The 22,202-nt window shown below is 41.3% G+C and overlaps 1 protein-coding gene across 11 annotated transcripts in view; it reads right to left on the bottom strand.

Moving 5' to 3' along the window:
- Positions 1-22,202, bottom strand: part of NCOR1 (nuclear receptor corepressor 1) — a 182,735-nt gene that overhangs the window by 42,175 nt on the left and 118,358 nt on the right. For 10 of the 11 annotated variants that reach the window (XM_036765749.1, XM_036765750.1, XM_036765748.1 and 7 more), the window contains 7 exons: positions 19,332-19,394; positions 14,739-14,878; positions 11,917-12,043; positions 9,568-10,123; positions 5,777-5,906; positions 4,554-4,725; positions 753-926 (listed from right to left, as the gene is read on the bottom strand). In XM_036765749.1, coding sequence (XP_036621644.1) covers positions 753-926; positions 4,554-4,725; positions 5,777-5,906; positions 9,568-10,123; positions 11,917-12,043; positions 14,739-14,878; positions 19,332-19,394 — 1,362 coding nt within the window. The remainder of the gene's footprint in view (positions 1-752; positions 927-4,553; positions 4,726-5,776; positions 5,907-9,567; positions 10,124-11,916; positions 12,044-14,738; positions 14,879-19,331; positions 19,395-22,202) is intronic. The other variant, XM_036765747.1, reaches the window with a different exon arrangement.

Genomic DNA, 22,202 nt, shown 5'->3' with positions numbered 1-22,202 from the left:
TTTAAAGAAAAAGAAAAGCTTGAAAACAAAGTCAGTTTATTAGTCTGCTAAAATGTATTAACCACAAAAAGCCTTGGTCCCAAAGTGAAATATGATTAGCGGCTGCAGTGCAGGATGGTGCTCCCTATTTCCTAACTGCACCTCCTTCTGATGAGTTCTTGTTTTCCCTTCAGAATTTAGGTCACTGGAGGGACTTGTGATTCTGAAAAGCACAACTACCTTGTCCCCAACAACAATGTTTAACTTCATAGGCCAAACACATAATCTAGATTGTTTTTGTTGATTAAACAGATCTATTCTTTCCAGACCCTGAGCAGTGGAACAAACTTTGTTTAGCTTTTCTCTAAGAAGCCTCCATCACTACTCTGGACTTTACAACTAAGGTGACAGTAAAGGGATATTTCTTGAGAACAGCCTCAGTTACTCTTTGGTACAACTATTTCCACCTCCTCTTTATAGACTACTGGATATGGAAAACAGGCAAGGACTTTAGCTCCTACTAAGATGCTGGAAAACCTCCTGAAATAACTTAAGATTTCATAAAGTTCACAAAAGCTTCAAGGAAAAGCTGAGTGGCTATCCTGAAGACAGCCAGGGAAACCAAACTCAATGGTATGTCCACTCACAACAAGACACTGACGTCGTCTCGAAAGTGCAGAATGAAGAAGGTGCATTAAATTCTACTAAATAACGAACGTCTCCCAGCTGAAGGCAGATTGCTGGCAACCACTATGCACATGAACAATATTTACCTGGCGGGACACTATAGCGGGTGGCACTCCTATCGGGCTGTGGAGACGCTTTACTGCCTTCTCTTGGAGAGAGCCTATGCGGTGAGGCTGACCTTGCTGCGGGGTTTTGCATCTGTGCTTCCTGTTCTATTGCACGTTTGACCTCAGCATGAGGCAGAAAGGCGACTGATTTTCCTAAGAAAGTTAAAGTTACCAAAATGAGGGAAGGACCCCAAACTAAAATATTAAGGACCTAGCCCACATTATCCAGGGTGGGAGCAGTCCAGCTATTCTAAGAAGTGAACTATGGCAGCAAGAGTCTAAAAGCCTCCAAACACCCCACCCCCAACAAAAATCCACACTAAGATGGAAACCAAGAAAAGGAAAGCCAAACTCAAACTCTCCAAATCATCTAAAAAACAAAGTCCTCACAACCAACCCAAAATGCTGTCTTTTCTTCATAAGGTAAAGGAAACTGTAGCACACCAACAAGATTTGCAAATGCAGCAATTATATCGGAACCTGAGACTATGGTACCAACACCAGCACCACACCACCAAGCACCTCAGATGGCGGGTCTGCAGGGCTTGGGAAGCTCCAACTATCTCAAAGGCAACCTGTTAACGCAGGCCTTTTATATCATTTAAATTAAGCGTATCTTTAGATAATTTTAGAAAGGCATAAACTCTTGGATATAAACTGAGCTAAGTCAACAAAATCAACACCTGACTTTTAAAAATAGAAGCTAAAACTAATTGAGACCAGAATATTTAAATGTAACCAAATGTAAAAGGGCATTAACAGGCTACAAATTCAAGTTTAGAAGGCTGGCAGAGATTTTGTGCCAACAGATTTTCTTCTAGTACTTGCATATTCATTCGGTTTAAATGCAAAATTCAGCTACAGTAATTTTAGTATCAGTCAGCCTACACCAGCACCTATCATCACTTACACTTTTCACAGGATTTACTGTTTATTTTTAAGAGCCTTCTAACAAAAACAGACTTCAATGGAAACCTGCATCTCAACTACCAAGAATCTTCCTTAAAACTGACTTTTTTTTTAACCATTTTACCCTCTCTAATTTCAGGATAGGACCAATTAAGTTTAAAATAGTTAATTTCCTGACATATCCCAGTTTTAGACACAGGTGAGTAAGGAGCCGAACTGGACTATGCCTCGCTTCAGAAATGAATGACAATAGAAAAGAAAAGGGCAAGAAAGAGCTTGTGGCTGGAGTAGCCGAGTGTAGGTGAACCAGCTAAAACTTTACAAGAAGAGTTTTTTAAAGAACCTCCAAGTGAGATGGCATTCCTAGGCTGCTGAGTTGAAGCAGCCTTAGATGTTTATGGAAAAATCTAATATGATAATTGAACAGAAAAATCACACCATAAAATACATAGATCAGACACTTAGGAAATGCTGATTGCACTTTGGCTTAGTCCTGACAACCTGATGCTTCCTACTACTTTATTATGTGTGACTGTGTGTGTGTGTACATAAGCAACTTTGAAAAGGAAAGGGAAAAACAAGTCCCCCAAACCTAAAGAAGTGTACCTTTTAGAATAAATAAAATTAATCACACAGGAAAATCATGTTGCAATAGACAGTGAGTGGTGGACTGGGTCTTAAAAGGCCTCCTCTCCAATCCTGGCCCAGCCATTTCTAGCTAGGTGGCATCTGGTAGACAACCATCTGCAAATGAGTGTAATAATGTATGTGTGGCTCTCCCTCACAAGGGTGGTTGTAAGGATCAAATGAGAATCTGTGCAAAATGCTTTGTAAACTTTAAAAGGAGAGAGAAATGCTGGCTGATACTGTTTTCTATGGTGAGTCATTTTGTCAAAATTCTCCTGGGTTCCCTAATTATAAAGTTACATCATTACTTGTCATTTACCTTAGACATTTCATGTAAATGGCCTGCCTTCATTGTAATTTTTAAAATGAATTTTTAGACTGCCTTTGATAAACTGACTATAATGGAAAGAAATTGGACTCAGAAGATTTGGGGGAGTATACTGGATGGATGAATGAACTGAACGGTGATACAATTTTCTGGTTCAGTTGGGCTGGCTGCTTAAGCCTGTGGGGAGCCCAAACCACACTGATGGATTACTGTCAAGGGGCTGACACCAATGGTAGAATCATGAAAATTCCAGTATCAGCCAAAACAGCCCTACATGTATGGGGATTACTGAGCAGTCGAACTAGAATTTACATTTTTTAAACTTGTAACTTTTGGTTTCTGTTTGAATTAGTTGTAACATTCAGATCCAGCCTCAAGATTCAACCAAATATATTTATTTGGGGGAAAAAAAACCAGACAAGACAAAATGGTGGAGGCCCCAGTTTCTCTTGGGCATCTCAAATCTTTTCCCTCATGGAGAAGGTAGCTCTTATTTCTTATGAGTAAATTTCAATCACATGCAAAACTTTTTAACTTGTTTATTCTAAAGTAGAATATTATGAGTCCAATATGTGTAACCATTTTGGATGATAAACGTACTAAAAGGTTTCCACAATTTATCCTAAGCCACTTAAAAGTAATAAGTTTACAAACTCAATTTCCTGCTTGCTCCTTCATCATATCTATTATGCAGGAAGCAATGACTGTTAAATCAAAGATTCTAGTTCAATAAAATCTTTATTAACAGGTATTTTTCGAGTTGGAATGCTCTATTAACAAGGACAATACATGTGTCTGTAGTTGGGAAAAATGCAACATGGTCAAAATGATCTTGAATGGCAGTATCCTCAAATCCCACAAGATGGGGACATTTTCATTTGGAAAGCAGATCTTGGATTCAAAAGATGCCACTGCTCCAACTCCCCCTGGCTTGTTTCTCCCTCATTTTAAAATGATGAAGAGATAGCTTGAGAAGGCCTGTGCATACAACCCAAAATATAACTGCTTTTTGGCACTTTACTATAACAAATTTTGGCAAGACATTCATCCTTATTATTTAAAGGAAGGAAAAAGCAAGATGGCTACATATTAGAAATGCTGTTTTGCATTACATAGTTTTTCACAAGTTTGTCACTCTAAAGCTGACAGCTCTTATTTACATACACAAAACCTTCCCAAAGGGCCTGTGAAACATCCAGATAAAGAGGAAACTGCTCACCACAGATTTTCTAAAATCCTATTCTACCAAATTACATGATGCTCAGAGGGCGTGTACAATGACCAAGAACCAGATCTTATCAGCAGCTCTAATGCTTCATTCTTGATTCAATGCAGAATCATATGATGGCTTTTGCCACAAAGAGTAAATGTGGGAGATGGGACTTCTTTCAAAAACACAAAAGGAGACCTGATTCTGGGGTTGTGCACAAACTCAAATCACTTAAATCAGATGTAAACATTTCAGATTGCAAACCATTTTTATCTGGGATGTTCGATGCTGAGCTGAATCCTTATTTGCTCTTATAATTTGGAAGAAGTAGAGGCTATAAGCATAGTTTTGGTAAAACACTCAAAAGATTCAAATTAAGAATTAGACAGGATTTAACATTGTGAAAATATTATCTCATTTTTAGTAGATATAACTATTCCTTAATAATTCCTTTTACATTTCAATTTCAGGAATAGAAAATGCTATTCATTTTTTCTGAGGTGCAAGTTTTCAGGTTCGATTCTAGGAATTTTATTTGTCCAATAAGATGGAGCAATAACCCATTTGTTTTTGATGATGGTTTATAAAACACCTAGGGTGTAACTATGGGGCTGCCATCTACAAAGCTCATTTTGACTCCTTCTGTGGTTTAGTTTCCAGGGGGTGGGGTGGAGTGTAGTATATGTCCCTGGTGCATCAAACCTACCTTCCCATTCAACGTTTGGACTCGCAGAACGTCGACACTCTGGATCAAGCTGTTCTTGTCTCTGCCGCTCCTCCAGAAGGGCTGATTCATGCATGGCTTTAATGTGCCTCTGAAAAAGAGCATAGCCGCTCACAGGGGCGCCAACCGGTACGCTACAGGGGGCGCAGGAGACCTGCAATGAAAATGGAGTACATGTGCTAAGGAGTCTCCTCAAGTAACCAATGTTGTACAAAGGGGGCACAATCTCCACCCCATGCTAAGTATGGAGCAGAATTTTGTGAATCACTCATTATAGCAATGTCCCCAAATTATTACTTTTTTAAAAAAAGCAAAATTTGAATTTTGAAAGGGATAAAAAAAAATTTAATACTAAATACTACCTTCAAAAGTAAACCCTAAAGATTAGGAAGCACTGTGTCTACAAAGTGGAACTTAAGAATATGGAATTACTAAAATTTTTGCTCTAATAAGTATATTCTTTCTGCTATCTGACATTTGGACAAGGGCTGGACCTGGAAAGGATGACATAATCAATATCAAAGGTCATCCCCATGAAGAAGCAACATACTGAAAAATGATCATGTCAAGAACTGCTCACAAAGTTAAATCCAGAGTTCAAGGGAGAGAAAGAATGAAGCGCAGGATTCTTCTCCTCTGATGGTCCCCAGGGAAGGGAGGGGAGGCTGGGTTTCACCAAGGGCTATACGACAGCCATTTGCAAATATCTGAAGGGCTATCATGTAAGAAGAAGCATTACATCTGTTCTATATGGCCCAATAGGGAAGAAATCCGGAGCAACTGAAAGTTGTAACAAGGCAAATTTCTGCTTGGCATCAGGAAAAACTTCCTAACAATTTCAACTGTCCCAAAGTAGAAGGGGATGCCCTGGGAGAGGACAGGCTCCCACTCAATGGAGGCCTTCAAGGAAAGGCTATATATGACTACTTGTGGGTATGTTACAATGAGGACAAAATTCTGTCATTCTTCTTCCTCTACCTGTTAAAGAGTTTCTGCCACTCAAACTTGGACACTGTACACCTCCAACCCCCCGACCCATAATCACACAATAAGAAAACACAAAACCTATGGGAATGAAAGAAGAGGACATTCTGAACTGAGTTTTCCTTTCTCACAAGTACTACAATTAAAGTCCTTCAAATAAAAGAAATGGAAATTTAATATAACTTACTTCAAACCCTAGCTAGATAGCACTGAGGACTTACCATTGGTGGGATGACAGCAGCTCGATGATGAAGCTGTTGGAGGTCCATTGTAGCTGGTTTTATGGGAGAAGAGACTAATACAGATCCAGCAGGGTTTAACAGTGAAGGCTTGGAATCCATAGGAAACATTCTGGAATCAGAAATAAAGAGTAAAGGAAAGTTTAGAAAGGTTCATTCTCATTAAAGAGAAGCTTACAGCTATTTCCCCTATATTCATATTAGTCTATATAATTTACTTGTGATGGTTATTATGACAGTACTAAAGAAAAGAGTATAATCTACTGATGCTAACTCATATATGGAAAGTTATTTGGACTTATCCTGAATTTACAGAAAAGGAACTGAGAAACAAACATCACTGCCTGGTGTAATGACAAGACAGTCTGGAAATCTAGGCATGGGGTCTGCAGCACAGCTCTGTCACTAAAGGCTGACCCTGGGGATATCGGTGACCAGACCCAAGGACTTATCTGCAGGGTTATTGGGGATTTTAGGGGGAAAAAGTAACCCAAAATACAAAAAGGCACTGAAGTTTACTGAGTGACATGGTGGGACTTGTGCTTTAGGAAAATGACCCTGGCAGCCGAGGAAGGGATGGAGCCAAGTGAGAAGAAACTTGGTCCAAGAAGAAAGTTAGTAGTAGCTCAGGAGTGACGTGAGGGTAGCAAAGGCTGCAGGTGAGGTAAAGAAGGATAAGGACTGAGAAAAGACCATTGGATTTGGCAACTGAGAGACTGGCAACTTCAGAGAGAGCAATTTTGGCCGAATGGGGAAGCTGGAAGTCAAGTGGCAGAGGATTAGAAGTGAGTGAGAGGAAAAGAAGTGGAAACTCTTACTGTAGTCAGCTTTCTCAAGAGTATAGCCAAGAAGGGGCAGAGAGAGAATGACCAAGGGCTGGCACAGTAGATCAAAGGAGGACCTTTTAGACGGAAGAAACAGACATAGGTGTGCTTGGAAGCTCATAAGGAACAAGGAGACAGAGAGATATTAAAGAGTAAAGAGAGAGGAGGAAAGGTAGAAGGGGCAATCTTCTGGAGAAGAGAGGAAAGGATGAGATCCAAAGATTTGCCAGGAAGGAGAGATGTCTGAGGGACATGAGATGAGGAAGAGAGGAAGCCCTCAGCTGAGGGGAGGTGATATGGGGTGATCTGGAAGGTTTAGTTGGGAGGAAAAGGTTTGGAATAGCCACTGAAGTGAGTGGAACAGTGAATAATTAGAGATGTAAAAGGACTGTGTTTCTGAAGGAAGGCCCCAGTTAAGATTCTGTAACTGTTTCAACAATCTGGCTAGCAGCTTCTGTGGGGGTGTAAGATCCACCCACAGCCAGCACCCAGAAAGCTGCCAACAGCACAGGTTCTTTTGATCTGCTTAACTAAGGAAAGCAAGGTGAAGGGGTTGACAAGCTTACTTTAATTCAGCATACAAATATCATTCACTTAGTTCAGAGGAAAAAGCCAGCACCCTGAACTTCAGAACAAAATACAAACGAATTACAAACATCAACAGACAGACCTTGTCTGATTCAAACCCAACACACAGTTACCAGAGTTCAACAAAGTCTCAGCATCTGGGTTTACAAGCTGGAGGGCTCCTTAGCTACAGCTGCCCGGAGTCTCCTCATCAACACCACCTCCAGAGCCCCGCACAAATGGCTTTGTCCTCCCTTCTTATAGGGCTTCAGACACCATCAAACATCATCTGAATCACCAGAGCTTAGGCCCTGGTGATTGGTTCTTGAGTTGGCCCCTCCCCTTAGGACCCTGGGAGGTTCACATCCACATAGATTAGGTTAACACCTAATAGGGCATGGCTCTGGAGTTAGCACCTCTCCTTAGCCAGCCCCACCTTGGACCACACCCCAGTCACCAATCCATACCCACATAGGTTCCACACCTAATAGGGATTTGGGCCTGGGGCTTAGCACCTAGCAAGGATTACTCAAAGAAAACAAAGGCCATTTTGCTTACCAACACACTAGTGTGTTGGTAAGCAAAATGGGCTCCTTAGCACTTAGTTCAACAAGTGCCCTTGAAGAGTTTGGCTTTTGTTTTGAGTAATTCAGTGTATTTCATTGAGCCATACTTATTGGTGCAGGGCTCTCAAGATGGTGTTGATGAGGAGATTCCGGGCAGCTGTAGCTAAGGAGCCCTCCAGCTTGTAAACCCAGATGCTGAGACTTTGTTGAACTCTGGTAACTATGTACTGGGATTTGAATCAGACAAGGTCTGTCTGTTGATGTTTGTAATTCGTTTGTATTTTATTCTGAAGTTCAGGGTGCTGGCTTTTTCCTCTGAACTAAGTGAATGCTGTCTGTATGCTGGATTGAAGAAACTTGTCAACCCCTTCACTGCTTTCCTTAGTTAAGTAGATCAAAAGAACCTGTGCTGTTGGCAGCTTTCTGGGTGCTGGCTGTGGGTGGATCTTACACCCCCACAGAAGCTGCTAGCCGGACTGTTGAAACAGTAACACACATTAGTAATGGATGCAGTAAGCATGGTTTGGGGGCTTCTGCCAGCTCAGTTCAGCAGCATATGGATAAGACTGAATGAATAAATGAGATAGGGAGTGAAAGTACTGTGAGGTTGGGGCTTGACTGCATGGCTCATGGTGGGATACGATGCAGGGAGCAAGAATTTGAGTGTAATGGACAAATGTAGAGCTGAATTGATTCCACAAGGGGATGGGATTGGAAAAAGGAGGAGCTGGTTCCTAGTGCAGGAGAGAACCCTGTTTCCTTTACTGGATATGCAAACAAGCATGTTTATAGGGCTCAGTCCTAGGCCTTATCTCTAATCTCTCTACAAGAGTTCAGCTGTCATCTCTATTGTGATGACTCTCAGACCTGTATCTGCTACCCTCACCACACTCCTGAGCTCCCGTGGCCCACTAGACATCACCAACCAGATCTCAAACTCCCCATGGACAGAACTCCCTCCCTCCCTCTCTTCCTCAGCCCTTCCATCCTACCCTGGCCTGTTCCCAAGTGTCTTTCCATGTCTACTGGGGCACCGCCACCCTTCCAGCAACTGTGAAGCTGGACTCTAGTCTTCCCCTGTTGATGCTCCTTCCCAAACCCCTTCCTTCTCTGCACATTCACTCAGGCAGTCCTCATCTTCCTCCTAGGAGGGGAACCAACCCCAGCCTCTACTCTTTGCCCACTCCACCCAAATCCACCTGCTACACGACCAGCCAAAGAACACTGTGGAAGCATGAGTCTGGTCAGATTTCTCTCATTCTCAGGGGTTCCCTACTGCCTCCAGGATATTTAGCCTTTGAAACCCCTCTCTGATCTGCCTCACCCCAACTTTGTCAGGCTCAATGCACATTACTTTACCTTCATGCCCCGCTCAAAGTGGCAGTCAAAATGATGGCTCTGCTGTTTGCCAGAACGTGGCATATGATTTCTTGCCACCTGGCCTAGACCCCTTCCTTTCTCTTTGGCCTCCTTATTAATCTGAGTTCATTCAAAGCTGAGCTCTGCCTGCCTGCCACTGTCCCCCTAGTTGTTGGCACTTCCTCATTCCTCAAGCTATTATTGCTCATACTTGTCTCTGAAATATTATAACCCATCTCCCCACCTCCCCCTCCCATGACCCTCCAAGCTCTGTGAAGACAATGACTTCTTTTATTCTGTGCCACTAGGCACAGTGCCTCACACCTTGTAGGCACTTAATAAATGCTCAGTCATCCTGCAGACTGCCATCTACCCTGTGCCTTTTCCGTATGCCAAGCAGAGCAGCTGCCTAGTCCTAACATCCTAATTATCCCAGAGAATGTGGGCCCTCTCTCACCTTTGCCTCTCAGGAGGTTCTCCATCCACATCTTCATCGGCACTACAGGTAGCACTGGAATCATTGTCAGATCGAGACTCAGGCCTCAGGGCACTGGAAGTCTGAGCTAGGGCAAAGTTCACGTCCTCCGGCTCAGGCTTTTCCTTGGGTCTTTCTGAGTCCCTTTCTTTGGCATCACTCTCTGCTTTCACCTGAACACTTTCTGGCAGCCTCATCTCTGTATCACCAGGTTCTGCTTTGGTTTGCCCAGAGAAACCAACAAGGGGCTGAGCTTCAGCAGAGAGGCTTTCACTCTCAATGTCCATGGGCTCCTCTGAGTCTCCATTGACTTCCTCCTTTACTTGAGCTTCCACAGCTTCCTGTCCCGCTCCTGGCTTTGCACTTGGAATGACAGATGCAGGTGATGCACTGGGGCCACCTGTAGTGGATTCCAGTTCTACCGGAGCCTCACTGGCTAACCCAGATGTGGCATTTTCAGGAGGGTCCTCACCTGGCTTGGCACCTTCATCTGGGGAGGGAGAAGGTGCACTCTCCGTATCAGAGCTATTTTCAGCACCTGAAACATAAGGATAACACACACATTCAGGAATCAACAAGGGTCTAGTGTCCAATCTAACTGGTAGGAATTTGGAAAAGTGGACATTTTACTAGCTTGGATGGGTGAGGGCTGGGACTCTTAAGTTATCAGTTTATACTTTATAAGTAAACAACCCTTTTGCCCTAAAGGAATTTTTCCCCAAAAAATCCTTTTGAAATCTTTCTGAAAACCTGCAATTGAAAATTTAAAGGATTCCATAGGTTTTCATCCACCTCAAACTAGAATCTCCCTTCTAAATACTGATGCATAACAGAGCACTATATATGAAAATGAAACTTCATAAAGTGAAAACCATATTTTAACCTGCATTTCAAGGAATCAGCTATTTACTGTAACAATTTCAAATTTTTTTCCATCCAAACCTCTGATCTCATTAGCATGGGGAATTCCACAAGGTAGAAACTCCCCCTTCTGATATTCAGTCTCTGAGAAGTATCAAAGAGCATGAAAGCAGAAGGGACTTGCCCTTAGTCACAACACCAGAAGAACAATTACTATCGAGGTCCTTCTGGCTCCACACTGGCTTGTCTTGTTCTACTGAAGACCAATGTAAATGACATTTTTCTATATTATTGAGCATTAGCCTAAGAGAGGCTTAGGACAAGGAAAATGTCTGTTCCAAAGAAAAGGACAGGGCCTGACTTGACATTCAGGTCTCATAGTACTTTATTAGTGGATGGAAAGCCTAGAAGGAGCTATGCATTAAGGTCTGTGCCAGATGCTGGTATGTCTACAAAGTGGAACAAGATAAGAGCCATAATACAAAGGAAAACATTCATTCGTTCCATAAACATTTGTGCCAGCACTGTGCTAAAAGGTGCTAAAACATGGGAAGTGCTACAGGAAAAGTAATAAGTACTGTTGGAACAGAGAAAAAAATTAAAGAGAATTTCTCTTTTTGCTGAGACAGCATAGGAAAGCTTTCTAGAGAAGATGGAGTGTGAGTGCTGAAGGACAGCATTTCCACAAAAGGAAGAGAGGAGTGCATGGAGCTGGGAGAGCCTGGGCTACAGGAAAATGGCAGTGGGAGAGTGTGTGGCTTGGACTTTATCCTGTGGGGACAGGACACCACTGCAGGGAAACTACATTCTGATGACATAACAAGCCTGTTGGAAGGATCACCCTCTTAACAGGTAAGAGAAGAGACAGACAAGCACCTATTCATTCGCCTCCCTGAGGTTAGAAGGGGCTTCTTCTCTTGGAACTTGCACAGGATTCTGTATGTCTCATGTTCTACTCTCTAATCTAGTTATTATGAGAAAATACAGTCTCTTTGTTGCATCTTCTTCTATCAGTCTATTTCACACTCTACTTATTTGTGATTTATTGGATAATTGTGACTTTTTGTACAGTACTGAATATGTATCATTCATCTAGCTAGCACATAAGCTCCTCAAGGCTAAGAACCAAGTCTTACTGATCTCTGTACCTCGGCCAGCATCTAACAGCACTTTACACACAGTAGGTAGTTAAGCCTAGAAGAAGCTGGATGCAGAATTAAAGTATCAGACAAAGCATTTTTACAGAGAGAACGATCCCTACATTGCCCCTGCACAATCTTCAGAACCTTGTTAATCATGCAGCATTCACAACGGGGGCGATGAAAGGCCTCATGCTGTGGAAATGCAATCACAATTATTTCCTTTATGAAGCTATTCCCAAATGACTTAGTCAATTAAATAAACTGGGAGATCTGGAAACAACAGTAGCAAAACCCACCCCTAATAGTTTCAGATATCTCCAGCTACTACCTTCGCTGTCTTCTGGATTTTCTTCTTCATTGGAGGCTTCAATATCTTCATCCTCCTGAGCAGAGACAGTAGAAGCAATGCTTTCACACTGGGACACGTCTCGCTCCTCCCGGGGCCTTCGTGAAGACTAAATAAAGAGAAAGTAAGTTAAGAACCTGCAGTACTACAAAAGCAGGAGACAGGGATGCTCCTCTAAACCAATATTAACGGGCCCAAATAACAAGCACTAGACCAGGGTCTACACGAGGCATAATTTTCAGGCAAACACATCTTAAATGACTGACGGTGACAGGCCTCTCTGCTGTAGTGGAAGGAGATCAGAACTGGAGACAGAAGAGATCTGGAATCTGATCTGTGAGGCCACAGCCAAGTTACCAAGCTCTCCTGGGCTTCAATGTCCTTGTCCCACAAAAAGGGAAAACAATGCTGTCAGTACGTACCTCATGGAGCTGCTGTGAAAATGCAATGAAAGCCAAAAGTAAAAAGTGAAGCCATTAACACATCATTCTGAGGAAGAATGACAACTGGCAGCTAGTGATGCAGTAGACAGAGCACAGGGCCTGGAGGCAAGAAGCCCAGATATTAAGCAAATCTAGCCTTAGACACTCACTTCGACATTACCTTGGGCTTCTGCATGCCTCAGCTTCCTCAACTGTAAAATGGGGATAATATCAGCACCTCCTTCCCAGGGTTAATAATTATAAAGCATTGGCAACCCTTACAGTGCTACCTAAATGCTAGATTTAAAAACACAAAGCAGGCAGAGTTCTCATAACTGATGCTTGAGAATGAGAAACACAACCTAAAGTCACTGACCCCTCTTCTTGGATATATCAGCATTCTGCCCAAGTGAAAACGTAACCCAAAGCTTTCTCACAGGCAGGCCAATATCCTCCCTCTTTTCTTGCATGCGGCAAAAATAAAAGTGAAGATAAACTTTTTTCCCTAACACCTGTGATGTCTTTCATATATGGCATCTGATTTTTAGCTTTCCGGACATTCCTCCTACTTCAATGGACTATGGGCTAGAAGAACAGCTTGTCACCCATGGAATGCCAAGAGAATACCAGATTTTCCAGGTATTACACCAAGATGGAAAGTTTTAAAAAGTAGGACAATGTGACAGTGTGTCTGCTGCCCAAGGAGAATGCAACGTTCAGTGATGAAATCACACATTATGAAATATTTCCTGCTACTAACCCTTAACCTACTTCTTTATTTACCCTCATTAAATAGGCCCCATTTCTGCTTCCAATCTCAGTAGTCAGCTCTGCCACAGGGTCATGGGACACGTGGCCATCTCGGCACAACAAATCACAGGTCTACCTAGGGGCATTTTTCAACACTACGTTGTACAAATGCACACATCTGAACACCAGTAATCCCCATCTGCATGGGCCAGTGGACACTTCTCTTCTAAGCTGACATGCACATGTGGCCGGGAAGGCTCAGACTGTCCAGGATCTCTGTCTTGGGATTTCTCATCCACAGTATGTTAATGAGAAGCTCCTCAGCTCCAGTATATGAGGGGAAGATGCTGGAGCAGCAAGCAACTCTTCTTCTCATGTCCATTAAGGCAAAGACCCTGCTGGACTGAGCTCTATGGTTCCTTCCGATACACCTGAATCCGTAAGCATCGATACCCACAGGCACCCCAGGCACCACACCCCCTCAACAGACACCCTCTGCCCCCCCAGAGTGGAGCAGGGCCCACTCTGACACATGTTTACCCCCAAATACCATATATATAAATGTGTATCCAGATACAACCTGCATGTGTGTGTGTGTGCGTATGTATGTATGCATGTGTATGTAAAGATGTGAACAGCACATGACACATAATAGGTTTTCAATAAATGCTGGTTTCTTGACTGATACACACATACAGATTATATATCCATGCAACCAACAGTAACTTACCCATTCATGTTTCTCTGCTCTCCAGCCCCTAATACATGGCCCACTCCAAACACCACAGAGGTGTGCAATACACACACACACACACACCCACGCACACCATATAATCACAGATTAAGAGTTGAAGGGGATGCACAGACTACCCAATACAACTCCTTTATTTTACAGATGAGAAAACTGAGGCCCACATTCAGAGAAGTAGTAAGTGGCAGTGCCAGCATTTGAACTCCAGACTTCTGACTCCAATTCTCCTGTACTTCACCATGCTGCCTCCTATATGTACTGATAGCTATGCCCAAGTACACATATACTCATGGAGACATACCTACCTATCCAACCACCCACAATGGCACAATCATTTTTAGTTTCAATTCAGTTTAGCTCATCTTTGCTACATGCTAACTGCGTTATTCAGCCCTCTATTGGGCCATGAAGGCAAAAACAGGAGAGATGCATTTGTTGAATGCACATGCATGCACACACACATGTATGTGTATGTGTACGCGTACGTGTACAGGCAAAGTTGATCCTTTCCAAGATAGTAGGATAACAACGCTAGACTTGGGTTTAAAACACAGCTCTCACAATTGCCAGCCATGGGACCATGACCACATGAGTCACTTCTTTCTCTGAGGCTCAGTTTTGTCCCATGTCCTTTCCCCACAATGTTAAGTTGAACAAGACAACACTCTGCCCCAATACCTCTTTGGTCAGAGAGCTACAGCAGCAGCAAAGGCCCTACTAAGAATGAAGCTGAGATGGCTTTGGAGTCCATGCTGCTGTGCTTTCCTTACTCTTAAGAAGACCCACTAAGTGCATACAGTAAACATGATCAAAGCAGGCATTTCAGTATAGCCACTTCCTTCACCCTAAGATCAACCTGTCCTCGCCAAAGCCATACTCACCTTCTGCTTGTGCTGCTGCAGGAGGTTGTCCAGATTATGACGCCTTTTGTAGTTGAAGTAAAAGTTTTTACACTGGGCTTCACTTTTAGTCCCCACCATTTTGGCGATTGCTGCCCAGTTCCGACCATGTTCAACTAAGCCTGTGTAAAAGAAAAAGAGAAGAAAGGTACGTGGAACCCATGAATTGTCAACAAGTAACAAAAAACAGACTAGGAAGCTGTGTTACAGGAGCGTCGCCCATGAAACAGGGTGAGTTTGTTTCCAACACCCTCTGCTGACACAACCATCATGACTGTGCTGCCAAGAGACAAGGGGTCAAGGGGAAGGAATGGCTTCTAAATGACACTAGACACCTGTTTTCCCTACCCCCTCTACCTTCTATAGGAAATGGAGTCAGAGAACTTGGAGCTGGGCTTGCATAAGCCTGAGCAGTTATGCTGGCTATTCTCACAACAAAGTCAGGAACGGGCAAGGATGGGTGGAGATGCCGGATGCTTGTTCAGAACTTGGTGAATGCTGTTAATAGTTCAAGCAGTGGAGACTTTCCAAAACAGATCTAACCTTATACTTCAAAGCTAAGAACAAATCAATATAAAATGACCTCTTTACACCACTGCTCCCCTTGGAATGGCAAGGCTAATGAGTTTTCAAACATAAATACTGTGAAGCTCAAGTATGTGGTAAAACATAGGATAAAGGGTCTTAAAACCTACTCTGTCTCACTACTTGATAAAAGGGGTTTCTATGACTAATACACAGTCCAAGAGGATAATATTGAAATACCAAGCAGATAAATGCAGCAAATAAAAACCTCCCATACACATGCCCCAAGCCTACCAGCTTACTGAAAAACTATGTCTAGGGAGCAAATCCTTCAGGATGTTAGAAAGCTGCCACTCCATCCACAATCCAAAAACCAAGCTGCTCCAAGCCTGGGCCCCCACTTATGACTATAGGAACTGATACAGCCAGAAGCCCAGCCGTTCCTGATCCCCCTTCCCTCCACTGATGATCTACAATTCATCCTATATAAATCTTCTATGTCCCTATTTATTTGAATGTTTTTCCCCCATTAGACTGTGAGTTCCTAGGGAACAGGGAATGTTTTTTGCTTTTCTTTGTATTCCTAGCACTTAGCTCAGTGCCAGGGACAAAGTAGGTGCTTATAAGTTCTTTCTTTTATTCATTCAATGAAAGCTCCTTGAGCCTTCTAAAGGGATTCCTACTCCCACCTCCCCCTCCCCTTCCCCTTCCCCATCCCCATCCAGGTATTCTACCTTGGTCTTCGGTCTTCTCTATACTGAGCTCCTTCACCATTAAAAAAAATTATTTGCTTCACAAACACACCAAAATGTCCTCTCCTCAAATGCCTTCCCTCTTGCTTTTTTGCCCAACCAATCTTACAGGAAGGTACAGCCTGGAGAAGACACTAAGCTTTAAGTCTCTGAAAGACTCCTCCCGCCTGAGAAAAGGAACTAAAAGCAGTGTATGAAAGATGCTATAGAGCCAAGTCAGGCTGCACTGGCTGCCTCAGAAAGTCATGGATGGCTCCCAAGCAGAGGGCTTCAAACAAAGGTTGGATGATTATTTTTTGCACAGTGTAGAGGGAATGATTTTTGGGTAGAGGTTGGAGTCTCTGCACAGCTCACATTTATCCTTCACTTTAATGCACATGCTCTCTTAATAACCACCACGTGGGGGATTTAAGTATTTAAATCTGGATGCCACTGGTCCTTTTTTTTTTCCCACATGGGCTGGGGAACAGCTGATCTATTTCTTTAGGTGAGACCATAAACTAGAAGAGGCCAAAGGGATTCTGAGTTACTAAAAACTAGCCAGTAACTGAAACATGCATAGCCACCAAGATTTGCTTCTCTCTCTCTAGATTCTCTATGTTGGCAATCTCTTCCACTTTTCCCCATAGCTTCCATAAATATCTTTCTGTAAATGACTCCCAAATCGGTGCCCTTCACCATTCCCTGGAGTTCTCAATTCCCAATTGCCTGCAAGATATGTTCATAGGCTACCTCCAGGGGAAACCTTAAACTTAAGTTTAAGTTATGAGTGTTCACAACTAACCTTCACAGCTGCTTCCTCCTGCTCTGCTTGCTTCTCCCTTAACTGTCTGACTTGTCTTCCTATCGCCAAAGTGCTCGAAGCTCCAGAATCACCCTTGATTACTTCCTATTCCTTACTTTCTACTTTGCATCAGCTAACCAACCTTGTCAGACATGTTTCTGAAACTCCTGCCAGTCTTGGCACTTTCTTACCTTTCCAATACTCACTACAATAGATCTTCGTTCCTGCTCTTATCTGCTCAAAGGGAGATATTATATTAACATCCTCACTAGTCATCCATCCTTTAAACTGCTGCCTGAATAATCTTCCTAATGTTCTGTTATGAAAAGCAACCATTTTCTGTGCTGCCTCAGTGCCTCCTGAGGAAAGTAGACGCTCCCTCACCTTGCATTTGGGGGCCTCTACAATGCGGCTCCAGTCGACCTTTCCAGCCTCATTCATACTGTCACATCCTTCATGTACTCTCCATTCTAGCCAAACCAGGGTACTGCTCATCCACTGCTCATCTGTTCTACCCTCCCCTGTCTTTGTGCACTTGCTCCCAGTGTTTTCTGTACCTGGAACTAACAATTCATAACCTCACAAATAATCATCTGTGGAAATGCGCTCAGTGCTTCAAGGGCCAATTCAGGTATAGGCTCTTCCACAAAGCCTTCCCTGACCGCTCACCTGGCCAAAAAGAAACCTTTTCAACTTCTTTAAATTTCTCAGACACTTTGTGTGGACTTGTCTTTGACCTTGTCACACTCTGCCATGGACACATGGTGTGCAGGTCTTCTCCCTTCCCCCATTAGACACTGAAAGTAGGGCATGTGTCAGAATCATCTTTGTATTCTTAGTGTCTTATACATAGCAGATGCTCAAATGTATGGTCCTAAGTCATTCAGTATTAAATAAGAGGTTCCTGTCCAAAACTGGAAGAGACAGATATACAAAAAGCTAAGTTTTGTAAACGTGGTTGGTAGGCACACAACACGGCTTCCTATGTCAGAGACAAGGGCAGATGACTATCAACTAGCTGTGTATCACTGACAAAGGAACTAATTACAGGTCTTCATTTCTTCATCTGTAAAATGGAAACTGCTACAAAATGAAGTTATTCATTCCTCTGATTTTGTCTGTAGAGCACATAAACCCTCAATAGATAGCTTTGTAGATGGCCTCTATGAATTGCTTTGTTTGCAAAAATCCATCTCCAGCAAGGAGCTTTTCTGAATAGAGCCAGGCCTCTCCTTGAATAGCAAATTCAGGGCATGTCAAAAGGCCTAGGGCTTGAAAAAACTCTGTCAGCTTTGGAAGACCTGTTGATATCACCTTACAGAACCCAAGGCCACCTGAACCCCATAATTCTGTAGTATCAGAATCCAACTGCCATGAAAGCTATAAGAGGTGTATACGGTTGGGTGTGTATATACATACCCAAACATATGTCCATTCAAATAAAAAGACTTTGATCCAAAAACTCTTTTAAATGTTTTATTTTTGATGTAGCTTGTTTTTCTATAATTTTTAAAGAAATCAATAAATATATGCTCAAAGGAAAAGAAATTTAAAAGGTCATTCATGAAAAGGTCACACATATTACCTCTAATTTCTTTACACATAACTGCAAAAGAAACATCAACGCAATACAAAATTTCTTATTAATGTCTCTCAAATAGTTTCTGTAAAGTGGGGCAGGTAGGAGGTGCAGTGAGTAGAGTACCGGCCCTGGAGTCAGGAGGACCTGAGTTCAAATCCTGCCTCAGACACTTGACACACTTATTAGCTGTGTCACTTAACCCCAATTGCCCTGCCTTCCCCCCTTCCAAAAAAAAAGTTTCTATAAAGTCAAATAGCATTAGTTATATTGCTAATGACTTCAGGGCTATTTCAAATTTTGCAATATTCACAATATAGGCCAGGAAAATGTGACTAGAGTGATAATGATAGGGTGTTTAATGAGCAGCATGTGAGAGGAACAATGCAGGGTTGTGAGAGGTTTCAAGCAATTCTCATTTCTTATAAAGGAAAAACAATCACAACTGAGTAAAGTGATGTTTTTTTTTCACATGTGCATGGGGACATGAGCCAGGATATTTACTTTCCATAAGGAGAATGGCTGGTAAAGGACAGAATTAGAATACTCATCCCCAGCAGCATGGAGCAGCTCTTTCCTGCCAAACGGTAAGATTCTTTGAAAAGCTGTCCATGAGAATACTATACAACTGTCCCCCTTGTGCAGCAGCCCCCTGACAATGGACACTACAAGGATACACTGAAATAGAAACTGACATCACTCAAAAAAGATTTTTCCTATCATAGAAAAATTCTCCCACAGTTCCCTCCAATAAACCTTTCATACTGATTCTAAAATTCAATTTCATTTTCAAGAGCAACATGTTTCCTCTGATATATGACAGTTTTCAAGATTATTCTCTCTTAGAGAAAGAAGAGGGCAATTCTGTGGCATGTCTGCAAAATCTCCATGGCCACAAATACCAAGAAGCGGCATCCAACCATGCCAAACTTTACCTTTTTTAGCAACTTCCATCTCTTCTTCTGTCCAACGTGAAGTTTCCACAGGTTCAGCAGAAGCTAAAACCAAACCAAGGAATCTGATCAGGAAAATGCATTTGTTTTCTTTAGTACCAATCATTTCTCACAATCAATTCATCTATGAAATGACATGTTCAGAATACTGGGAAAAAGAAGTATGTGAAGGCCCCAGTTTCTTTAACAGAAGACTAGGAGAAGACTCATGCTCTTGTAGGATGAAATACTACGGGTTCTTCACGTTAAATGAGTGAAATCCAGCTCTTCCTTAAACTGTCATGACTACAAAGACTTTCCTCATACCTAACAAATGCATTTACACACAACTAATTTTCCTACTTGTTTAGTGTTCTGTAAATTACTAGCTTTGTGAAGATTTAGTATAGAGTAATGAGGCAAACCCAGTGTTATTGGTGTAACTGGAAACTACTAAGCTGTTGTGTTTAATCAAAATTTATGCCTAAGAAAAAACTTCTATTATACTATACAAGAATAACATATTTCCAAGACTCAGTATCTCAGAAAATAAAATTAGAATTAAAGCTGAAATTACTTAATACTCTGCAGTATTATACTAATACTAATAGCAGGGCATTTGATCATAATGTATTGATGACGTCACTGCTAAATAACATTGCTTATGGCAATGCAAGGCAGGGTGTGTCAAATCCCAGATGCGAAAGTTAACAGAGATTGAGCTGAACACAGAATGCTAACAAAATTCCTTAATGACCTGTATTATATTTTTAATTTAATATGGTACTGATACCTAAAACAGGAAGAGAAAAACAGAAAAAGAAAACTACAGACCAATTTCCCTAATAAATATTGAGGCAAAAATTCTAAATAAAATATTAGCGAGGAGATTATGGCAATATATTACAAAGATCATACACTTTGACCAGGTAGGATTTATACCAGGAATGCAGGGCTGGTTCAATGTTAGGAAAACTATCAGTATAACTGACCATACCAATAACAAAAAAACCAAAAATCATATGATTATCTTAATAGATGCAGAAAAAGCTTTTGACAAAATTCCACAGTTGTTGCTATTAAAAACTCTAGAAAACATAGTAATAAGTGGAACTTTCCTTAAAGTAAGTAATATCTATCTAAAACCACTGCTGAGTATTATCTGTAATGGGGTTAAGCTAGAAGGCTTCCCAATAAGATCAGGAGTAAAACAAAAATGCCCATTATCACCACTACTATTTAATATTCTACTAAAAATGCTAGCTATAGCAATAAGAAAAAGAAATTGAAGGAATTAGATCAGGCAATGAGGAAACAAAACTATCACTCTTTGCAGATGATATGATGATGTACTTAGAGAATCAACTAAAAATATAGTTGAAATAATTAACAACTTCAGCAAAGTTGCAGGATATAAAATGAACCCACATAAATCATCAGCATTTCTATGTATTACCAACAAAGTCCAGCAGCAAGAAAGAGAAATTCGATTAAAAATAACTAGAGACAAGAAAAAATACTTGGGAGTCTACCTGCCAAGACAAATGCAGGAACTATATAAATACAATTATAAAACACTATTTCATACAAATAAAGTCAGATCAAAACAACTGGAGAAATATTAATTGCTCATGTTTAGGCCAAGTCAATGTAATAAAAATGACAATTCTGCCTAAATTAATTTACTTATCTCACACCATACCAATCGAATTACCAAAAAATTATTTTATAGAGCTAGAAAAAAAGAGTATCAAAATTCATCTGGAAGAACAAAAGGTCAAGAATATATATATATGTCAAGGGAATCAATGAAAAAAATGTGAAGGAAGTTTGCCTAGCAGTACCAGATGTCAAATTGTATTACAAAGCGGTAATCATCAAAACAATCTGGTACTGACTGAGAAATGGTGCATCAATGAACAGGTTACATACAAAATACACAGTGGTAAAAGACCATAGCAATCTAGTGTCTAACAAACCCAAAGAGCCAAGATTTTGGGACAAGAAATCATTACCTGACGAAAATTGTGGGGAAAACTGGAAAGCAGTTTGGCAAAAACTAGGTATAAACCAACATGGTCAAACATAATTTAGACATACAGGGTAAAATTATGGGCAAATCAAAGGATGGAAGACTGCAGCTGTCAGATTCATGGCTAAGGGAAAATTTTATGACTAAACAAGACAGAAAGCATTACAGGATATAAAATGGATAATCATTATATTAAAAAGTTCTTTTATACAAACACAACCAAGGCAGCCAAGATTAGAAGGAAAGCAGGACATGAAAATTTATGGCAAGTGTCTCTGATAAGACCTCATCTCTCAAACATATAGAGAACTGCATCAAATTTATAAGAATACAAGTCATTCCCCAACTGATAAATAGTCAAAGCATATAAATAGGCAGTTTTCAAACGAAGAAAACAAAGCTATCTGTAGTCATATTAAAAAAATGCTCTAATCACTATTAAAAAGCACCTAAAATATTCAGAGCAGCTCTTTTTCTGTGGTGGCAAAGAACTGGAAGTAAATAGGATGCCCATCAATTGGGGAACGGCTAAACAAGTTGCTGCATATGATTGTGATGGAATGCTATTGTGTTCTAAAAAATGAGAAAAGGCTGCTTTCAGAAAAACCCAGGAAGCCTTACATGAACTGATGCAAAGTGAAATGAGTAGAACGAGGAGAAGACTGGACATAATAACAGCAATATTGCAAGACAGCCAACTGTAAATGACAACTACTCTCAGTAATACAATGATCCAAGAAAATTCCCAAAGTACTTAGAATTAAAAAAAACTATCTCCATAGAAAGAACAGATCGGGTCTGAATGCAGATTTTTACTTTCTTCATTATTCTTGGTTTTCTTC

This window comes from Trichosurus vulpecula, chromosome 7 (assembly GCF_011100635.1).
Source record: "Trichosurus vulpecula isolate mTriVul1 chromosome 7, mTriVul1.pri, whole genome shotgun sequence".
Lineage (NCBI taxonomy): Eukaryota > Metazoa > Chordata > Mammalia > Diprotodontia > Phalangeridae > Trichosurus > Trichosurus vulpecula.
This window is presented reverse-complemented; position numbering and strand designations above follow the sequence as displayed.